Source organism: Osmerus mordax, chromosome 4 (genome assembly GCF_038355195.1).
Source record: "Osmerus mordax isolate fOsmMor3 chromosome 4, fOsmMor3.pri, whole genome shotgun sequence".
Lineage (NCBI taxonomy): Eukaryota > Metazoa > Chordata > Actinopteri > Osmeriformes > Osmeridae > Osmerus > Osmerus mordax.
In genome coordinates, this window is record NC_090053.1 from 10,212,774 (window position 1) to 10,222,219 (window position 9,446).

General features: G+C 39.4%; 2 protein-coding genes across 2 annotated transcripts; both read left to right on the top strand.

Annotated features, from left to right (window-relative positions):
• The first annotated feature begins 1,602 nt into the window (after positions 1-1,602).
• Positions 1,603-4,307, top strand: lyve1b (lymphatic vessel endothelial hyaluronic receptor 1b). Its single transcript, XM_067234233.1, has 5 exons — positions 1,603-1,700; positions 2,349-2,488; positions 2,637-3,062; positions 3,178-3,256; positions 3,447-4,307. Exons 1-5 carry the CDS (start codon positions 1,603-1,605, stop codon positions 3,643-3,645), a joined length of 942 nt encoding a protein of 313 aa, XP_067090334.1. The 3' UTR covers positions 3,646-4,307.
• A 339-nt stretch (positions 4,308-4,646) lies between these two features.
• rnf141 (ring finger protein 141) lies at positions 4,647-9,424 on the top strand. The gene is made up of 6 exons (XM_067235292.1): positions 4,647-4,768; positions 5,756-5,948; positions 6,204-6,312; positions 6,501-6,682; positions 6,842-6,949; positions 7,629-9,424. Exons 2-6 carry the CDS (start codon positions 5,812-5,814, stop codon positions 7,777-7,779), a joined length of 687 nt encoding a protein of 228 aa, XP_067091393.1. The 5' UTR covers positions 4,647-4,768; positions 5,756-5,811; the 3' UTR covers positions 7,780-9,424.
• Positions 9,425-9,446: the final 22 nt, after the last annotated feature.

Sequence of the window (9,446 nt, forward strand, 5' to 3'; positions counted from 1 at the left end):
CGTATGATGAGCTTTGATGACCTGCAGCTCCATCTTCCTCACTGACACACTTGGCACAATGGGAATAGGGGTTGAGGCTAGCGAGACACTGTACAATGGAGAGACGAGTTTGCAGGACTCAGGAGCTTCATATTGCGTGTGAAAAGTTCTGCACGTGACTTGTTAATGGGCCCCATAGTAAACATTACTTCCGACTTTAAACAATGCATGTCAGCAAAAATCTGCTGTGGGACAAGTAATCTGTAATCACAGAGTGAGATCCTGTTGGATGTTGCTTTCAGGGATACGCAATAACACTTAAAAAAAAAAAAAAAGAAGCTAATCGAAAAGTTTGCAATCTGAGGGGTTGTTGAAGACACCCAGAAGATAACTGTGTTGGGAGAGGGGGAGACAGAAAAAGAGCAATACATTTTAGACCACAAAGACTGTAGGAGGATATCCTGTAGTGTACTTCAATTTTAAAAAGTATCCTTCCAAAAAGGAAGTTGCCTCTCATTTTACTCATAACGCTCTCTGAAGTACTTGGCTTACTGTGTTGCTTTGTCAGTGGTTAATATGCACACAATTGCTTAATTTGCCATAGTAAACTTGTTTTACACAATGTCATTTTCAGGTGGGCTCTAATGTGGGAAAAAAGCACAATAATGGTGCTAACACACTTAATCTTGTGCCAACTACTTTTTTCATGAACAGCTACATGAAACATGAAGCTTTCATTTGTACAGCTACATGAACAATATGTAGCTGTACAGACTGTATTCAGGAACAACAGCTTGCAGTTCCAGACCTACTCTCATTGTGTGGTAGAGGTGTGTGGCCTCTGATGGAGGGGCACCCTGCAGATTCATCCCCTACTTCCTGTTTACTCTACCCAGTGTCCATTCTGTCACGGCCTCACTGATGGATGTGCAGTCATGTTTGCAGAAATAGGCTCTTTCCTTCACAAGAAAATGTGGTTCCTCCCTGCGTTCTACAGCATTTTTTGAGTGTTTACCAGTTTAACAATGGCAAGGTTCTGGCTCTTTGCAGGAATATTTCTTACTCTGGTTGTCTATACACTGCCATTTAATCATAGTCAAATAACAGGTAGGATACTTGATGTGTTTAAAAAGTTAAAAACTGTATTTTTTATCCATATGCAAAGAACATGCATAGATGCAGTTGTTTTGCTTTTATTTGATTAGATAAATGTGGTAATATTGTAGATATATAGCAGGAGATTTGAAATTGAATACTTGATAATCACTTGATGTTTCATCAGTTGTAATCAGAACAAATACATTATATTTATTTAAGGTGCATTTGATCATTACATTATTGCCATTTCGGTACAGTTCCATTTACATATGAAAATAGGTGCTCCCCAGTTATTTGACAGTATTTACGAATACAACAATATATGATGCAGGTCTATTTACAGTTGCATATGTTTCTCTTTGTAATTTAACAATGTCAACGAGCTTATCACTGTTTCAAATAATTGGTGTTTTGAACAAATATTTTATTATTGTCAAACTCTGTCTTCCTTCTGAAGTTTTCCCAGAGTCTGGTGGGAAAGCAGAAGTTTTCATGGTCTCTGTTGGAGATAAGTATGCCTTCAACATGTCTCAGGCTCAAGCCGTGTGCCTGTTTCTGAACGCCACTATAGCCACCAAAGCACAGGTTGAGAAGGCACTCAAACATGGACTGGAAACATGCAAGTACGCTGAGATCGACTAAACAGTGTTGGAATATAAAAGTGTGAATTTGTAACTCTTGAAACTGAATAGAAGTACATGTTCCAGATACAGTATCTTGTTAAGATTCTGCCAAAATCATGCAATAAGTATGCATGGTAAAGAGATGTGTGGACGTGTTAATTTTTTTAACATTTTCTAAGAGAGACATCAAATTTGACATTTCATCATCTCTATTATTGTTCATAATGAGGAAAATCTGCAAAAATGCAATCTTTCTCCACAGCATATAGTTGGTTAAAAAGTGTTTCAGAGCAAATCATTATGTAATGCTTTATTTCAGGATCTCATCTACTTGACTCATCTGCCAAGGGCACTGCCCTTGGCAGTTGCCAAGGGCAACTGCCAAGGGAGTCAGGTGGCTGAGCGGTGAGGGAATCGGGCTAGTAATCCGAAGGTTGCCAGTTCGATTCCCGGTCATGCCAACTGACGTTGTGTCCATGGGCAAGACACTTCACCCTACTTGCCTCGGGGGAATGTCCCTGTATTTACTGTAAGTCGCTCTGGATAAGAGCGTCTGCTAAATGACTAAATGTAAATGTAAATGTAAACTCCTGATATACGACGGAAATATAAATTATATACATTTCCAATATAATGTCATTCAAACAGATTTGGCTGGATCCATGAACAGATAGTGGTCATCCCTCGCATCAGAAGGAATGTAAAATGTGGTCAGAACAAGACTGGGGTGGTGCCATGGAATGTGCCTGGAAATAAAATATTTAGTGCCTTTTGTTACAAACCTGAAGGTAAATAGTGTTTGGCAAACAGTTCTAACATGATATACTGTCAATTCTGCTGTCATGTTCTGGTCTTGTGTATTTTCTCAAAAAAGAATTATGAGTCAAAATACTTGTTTGTATGTACTGTATATTTTCTCCTCTGCTAAATATTTAGAAACCCCAACAACTCCAGAAGTCCCAGCAACAAAGTCAACAGCATATTCAACATCAACTCCTGCTACAACAACTGCCCCTCACCTTGTTAAGTCTACACCTAAAGTCCCTGTCCTCACAAAGTTGACAACTCAAGTCTCAAACATTTCTCTCACTGCCTCAACTGCCTCTCCCTTGGCCAAATCAGCGTTCTCAAATGGCATCATCTCCACTGATTCATCATCTCGCTCTTCCCTTTCCTCCACCATCCCACTCCCTCACTTTCTCATGACCTCCTCTGACTCTCTTTCTCGCTCTGCTTCCCCAAGAGTTTCTACACCCTCTTCTGACTTGTCCTCCATTTCCTCCCCTTTTTCCTTAACCAACCAAACTGGGATGCCTGTATTTTCAACGACTATGATTTCCTTCCATGAGTCTCCCTTCGGAGGTAAGTTACTCTAAGTTGCTCTGCAGGACAAGTTTTTTTTTATTATCAGGTTGGTGGTATATTCTTACATGCTGATAAGGCTTTTCTTGTTCTTCTCATATTCTTGGACTTCCAGCATTATCTACTACGTTCCTCACCCTAGCTATAATCCTCCTGCTCCTGGCTGCAACAGCTGCAGTGTGGTTCTACAAAATGTGAGTCTTGTGTCTTGTTGTCTACGTTGTATGACTGCAGAGACCACAGCAAATTCTGATCACTAAATCTATTTATGACTGGAAATGTGACCCAATGTCATGTGTCTCATAACATTCTCAGGATGTTAGAATTGGGATTTGAAACTTCAAAACCATAACTTTACATTGTACCACCTCACTCTTCATGAAGGAACAAGAACGTGTTTCCATTTTGGCCCCGAAGACATCTGAAGGACGACATTGAGACAGAGATGTGGAAAAACACAGACAGTGAGATGGACCTACACAACCAACCTAAAGAGGAGGGAGTAGGAAACAGGAAGTACTCCAGTGACTTCGCCATCCACATTAATCCAAAGACAAAGCAAACACCCCATAACAGCAGTTAAGTTTTTGCAAGGGAGTTTTTTTGTGTTGGCAAAGACTTCCATTCATGCATTGCAAATACATGTGCCACAAACTACAATTACTGTACTTTTCATGTTTATTTTCTACTGTGTTAAAGTTGTGTTCATTTATTATGTTACGGATGGGATTTTAATTAGGCTATCCATGTTTCCATTATTTCAATATTTAGGATCCTTTCATTTCAACATTAAAAATATGTTTGTGTTTCTCAAGATACCTCAGCATCTGTTTATTTCAGCATGTCCTCATTCCATTATCAGATATAATATATCTAAGGGGCTTCTTAAACTGCAGCCGTGATCGGTCATGCAAAATAATAAACAATTTTTGTTAAATTCTAAGATATTGTAGACCTAGCCATGAGTTTTTTTTTTTTAACAATATGTATATTAGTTGTTTTTTTCTCTCCAGGTAATTAAGTACAAACAAACAAATAATAGGAGTAGGTAAGAAATTATGCCAAAATGAAATAAGCCATGAGTTAGTTGAGCAAAATTGAAATGTGTGTCCTCTAATGGTGTCCAAAGCCTCAGTTCTGACAACAATGATCAGTCAATAAATAGGCTACTGTTAGTTTCCATATGCTTGAGATTAGTCTGTCTGTGTGCTAAAAAGATAATATACAGCCAATACATAGTAGTGGATACTTTGCACTGTTGGGAACTGGTTGGATTTGTAGTAGGTGACCTATTTAGAAGTTTAGTTAAGTTACATAAAAAGAACAATATCATTGATATTTAATGATGCCTGATAATTTCCTCTATAACTTTTTATCATTGCTTTATGCCCATATGAGGATATTTATGAATTGAGAACATGGTTATGTTAAATCGCATTTCTATGCATAGACGTCATCATGAAGATTTGCAAATCTATGTTGCTACATCAACAGGGTAGAGGGTTGTGTTTATAAAAATAAAATCGGCAGTAGCATTTGCCAGAAAAATAAAGAAGACTTCAGATGTAGGCTACTTCATGGTAACGTCATCAAAGAGCGCCAGTCTGTCAACAAACTGACAACTCACTCTTAAAGGTGTCCGTTGAATGTCTACTATATCAGATTGAATAGCTTGCTACACATCGATGTAGAGAGAACCACACCAGGTAATTAAGAAAGCTGGCTTTATCAAAGCGAGACTTGTTTTGTGTGATGACACTTTAAAATATGTGTATTTGTTTTTAGCTTGCTTAGCTAGGCTATAGTATCTAGCTAGTGGGTAACACGACACCATCTAGACTAACTATGAAAATACATGCCCTTATTAATACCGCATGCTGTAACTACCACGTTGCCAGTTTGGCAAATCGAATATGATAACCATCTTAGTTTATTAGAGTTTATTTAACTACCCACTATAAAGTGAAAGTTGTGCTGCTTCCGAACCTGTTACGTAATTGTCATGACATCATCGTCGTTAAAGCTAGTGTTGTTGCTTGCTTTTGCTTTTGAAGACATCACATCTTAATAAGTAGTATGGACTACAGCTCCTATAATCCGATGCAATTGAAAAGCCTGGCCACACGTACGATTCAGTTAAATTATCTGTATTCATCTCAAATTCAAGCAGTCAGGTAACTGGAAGACACAGGTAAAACAAACAAAACCAAAAAACAACAACTGTGATTAGCTTAAAGTAAAAAACAGAGTTGAGGTGATGACATGACATTGTAATATACACACAATAGTAGCACCGAAATATAACAAATGAAGCAATTCAATCTCCCTATCTATACAACATAGACTATTTGTATACATACATTTGCACTTGGTGGAAATATTAGGCTAAAGCACAAAATGTCCCTTTAGACAATTCTGTGCTTCAAACCATGGAGAAGGCCCATCATTTAGGGTCCCAATCCTTATCAGTACAGTATGCATTTCAGATCTGTATCTATCTAGGTACATGGCAAACAGACTTGGTTTGACAGACACTGGTCAAATGTCTAACCCACGAGTACTCATTTTGCAAGGGTAAACTTGCGACTGCACATGCCTTTCACCTTTAGCAAAAAGATTGTAATTAACTTGTAACTCATAATTGGATTGAAGACCCAGTGTCTACAGGCAAAGTGTGCATTCTCTCCCCCCAGGCCGCCCTGTTCTTCTGCCACAGAGCTGTAGTGTGAGCTGGGCTCCGGCTGCAGGGATGGGCCAGCAGCTCTCGGGCCAGACGATGATGACCCGTCTACCTGAGAAGCTGGTGAAACACGCAGGACTGGTGCGCGACAGCAGCTACCTCACCTACGATGAGTTCCTGGGCAGAATGGCAGAGCTTAATGACGTGTAAGAGCTGGCGTTTTGTTTGATATCGCGTAAAAGGACATTTTGTTTTGATAATGTTGACGTGTGCCTCAATCGAAATGGCGATGAAAAAAGAGAAACGGTCTTTTACTGCTGATTTAATGTTATGACATCGGTGACAATGAGTGGGGGTGTGTGTTTGTAATTCTTTTTTTTGTTGTGACCTCAAAATGATTGAATGAAGCCAAGGATATAACGCCAAATTCTGTTTACAAAAATTGTTTTTGGTGTGCGTAGGACTGCTAAACTGGCTGCTGGACAGCCGAAGCACCTGCTCTTTGAAGTCCAGACAGGTTCGGATTCCAGCGCTCTGTGGAAAGTAGCTGTGAGAATAGTCTGTACCAAGGTGAGTTGGCTAGGATGAACTGTTTGCTACAGAAGGGTGTGTGTGTGTGTGTGCGTGTGTGTATCCGCCTGTCAGTATGTCCTCATGAGAAAGAGAGTGCCTCCATGGTTGTGTGACTGCGTTAGTGTGTGTGCCAACGTGTGTGTGTGTTTACATGCTTCAGTGTGTGGCTTCCCATGCTCTGGCAGATAAACAAAGAGAACGGCATGGTGGAGGCTTCACGCATCATGAACTTGTACCAGTTCATCCAGCTGTACCGGGACATCACCAGCCAGGCAGCTGAAGTGTTGTCAGCAGGGGTCGCCAGCGAGGGGCCCTCCGGCCAGCTCTCTTCGGCAGAATCCTGCCAGGCCAGCATGTGGATGGGCAGGTGAGAAATAACATTACCTTATGAATTGTAAATACACAAATATGTGCACATCTCTGAATGGCTGTTAGTCACAGTGTTCATATCCCCCCCCCCCCCATGTGTATTTTTTTCTCTTTTGTGTATTTGTGTGTCTCTTGTGTTGTTTGTGTTTCCCTGCAGAGTTAAACAGTTGACTGACGAGGAGGAGTGCTGTATCTGCATGGACGGAAAAGCTGACCTCATCCTTCCTTGCGCACACAGCTTCTGTCAGAAGTGCATTGACAAATGGTAAAGACACATACACACAGACACAAACACTCCAACCATATTGTAATGAAGTCGTGTCTGTCTTCATTGTTTAGTCTGCGCAAACACATTAGAGTTACTGTAGTTTTGTGTGTTTGTGGACCATAAGAACGGTTCTAACAGTATGACAACGATTAGTGCCAGGAAACTGTAATATCCAGCAGACTCATTGATAAGATGTAAATTCTGGAGAAGGCAGGCCGGAAAGAGTCACGACAAAGTAAAGGAGTTGACTTGGGTTTATTAGTCGAGCGGCCCGGATCAAACAATCAGTTCAAGACGAGCTGATGGCATGAGTGAAGACTCTATTACAAGAGTGCTTAAATACATGAGTTGGACAGTACAGATATAGAATGCACAGAATTGCTTCCTTAACGGGTCTTCAGTGGTCAGTGTATTGACACACTAGAACGTTCAACAGGTGAAGTGGTCGTTAATCACATAAGCCTTATTTGTACATGATTTTCCTTACTGTCTCCCCACTGTCTAGACTGCATGCTATATTCTGCTCAGAGGGGGCCTCGCTGCATGACCTCTTGACCTTACAGAGACACAAGCTGTACATGTATCCAGAAACTCTGCCTTACACTCATTTACTGTCATGTGAAAAACGATGCCTTTAAAAAAAAATCTTAAATGGAGATATTCTCTTGTATTGCAGGAGCGGACAGAGCCGAAACTGTCCAATATGTCGCCTGCAAGTGACAGCCGCCAACGAGTCGTGGGTCATGTCTGATGTACCCACTGAGGAAGACATCGCTGGTTACATCCTCAACCTGGCAGACGAGGCAGGCCACCCGCACATACCTTAAGCTCAGCACTAAGCCACTTTAACCGTAGAGACAGAGTTGTGTCAGTGTAGTGCTTATTGAGGTTCAAGAACTTTGGGTGCAGTGGATTCCGATTTCCTGGTGTGATGTAACCAATGGACTGTCTATAGAAGTGCAAACCCCTCCCATACATCCTACCCGATCATTGAAATCAAATGCACCTGAATCACTTGAGAATAAGTCGTGTTTTTAGCCGGGTTTAGAGACAAATCGACATTGTGAATGGTTTTTCGGTTTGGAAATATCCCGTTAGCGCTGCCTTTCTTCCTGCTGCGCTGTGTTCTCCACTGTATGCAATAACTACTGGCAATGTATCACTTTTGAGTTATCCTTTTTGTACATTTTCTATAGTTTCAAAGTCATTTTTACCTGATTTCTTTAAAACCTACATGTGGATATAAACTTCCGAGGTATCTGTCCTAATCTAAAGTGTACTGCATTGTCATGGTTTTTGGTTGCCTGGTTATTCAAACTTTTATAAGTAATTGCACTTTGAATTCTAAATACCAGTAGATGTTTTGTATACAATTTAAGGCAGCTTTTGGAACTGGACACAAAACTGTCTAGAAACACCTAAATCTATCGTGATCCATTTTCATTATACATTGTATTCTATTGGTTCACTTTCAGCACCTGTGATATGTGATAATTGACTTCATGGATACTTTAATTATGTTCAGATTGACAATTACATTATCTTTATACAAAATTAAGAGATTATTTCCTAATTTATGTTTCTATTTCTTTTCATGGCATTGAAATGATTTACTGTACTTTTTTTACAAATATGAATGAAATGGATGGATTTCCATCTAACAATTACCTAATAATTATATTAAAAAACATGGGGGAATTAGGTTTAGGTAGAAAAACAAGATGCTTTGTGTAAACATATGATTATACAAAAGAACCTTAATTATAATTTAATGCAAAAAAGAAAGAAAATTATACAAATATATATAGATATAGTTACATTTAGTCATTTAGCAGACGCTCTTATCCAGAGCGACTTACAGTAAGTACCGGGACATTCTCCCCGAGGCAAGTAGGGTGAAGTGCCTTGCCCAAGGACACAACGTCATTTTGCACAGCCGGGAAGCGAACTGGCAACCTTCAGATTACTAGCCCGACTCCCTCACCGCTCAGCCACCTGACTCCTGATAGTTCAAACATCTATAGGTATAGTTCACATATCTATAGGTAAATAGATCTTTTAAAAATGATAATTAAAACCTAGGGATGGTTTCTGGTGTTTTTTTTGTTTTTTTACTATGATTTAATCATAGTAAAAAATTTGCAACAGGTGTAACAAATAAAAACACTCATATTTGAATTTATGTACAACACTAATGAGCTATTCAATGTTTTTCATACAACTCTTGTGCACAGAAAATATTTTGCTGCCACTTTTCTAGGTTGTAGCATCTACTTTTTACCACTGTGTGCAAGCAACCTCTGCCTTGATTTGTTGGTAAGAAATATCCAAGTATTTCACTGTATATTTTAGAACTTCAATGCTGAAAGTGACCATTAAAGATATAAAACATAATCCACATCATTCCTAATTGCTGTGTTATGCCTAATAAATAAATAAATATCCACTGGTGTTTTCTTATGATGAATTACAAGAAGGTGCACTGTCTATTTTC

Coding starts and splice junctions, on each gene's coding strand:
- lyve1b (XM_067234233.1), top strand. CDS start 1,603: ATGTCTCAGGCTCAAGCCGTGTGCCTGTTTCTGAACGCCACTATAGCC. Junction 1,701..2,348: donor CATGGACTGGAAACATGCAA/GTACGCTGAGAT, acceptor TCATTCAAACAG/ATTTGGCTGGATCCATGAAC. Junction 2,489..2,636: donor CTTTTGTTACAAACCTGAAG/GTAAATAGTGTT, acceptor CTAAATATTTAG/AAACCCCAACAACTCCAGAA.
- rnf141 (XM_067235292.1), top strand. CDS start 5,812: ATGGGCCAGCAGCTCTCGGGCCAGACGATGATGACCCGTCTACCTGAG. Junction 6,313..6,500: donor TGAGAATAGTCTGTACCAAG/GTGAGTTGGCTA, acceptor ATGCTCTGGCAG/ATAAACAAAGAGAACGGCAT. Junction 6,950..7,628: donor CAGAAGTGCATTGACAAATG/GTAAAGACACAT, acceptor CTTGTATTGCAG/GAGCGGACAGAGCCGAAACT.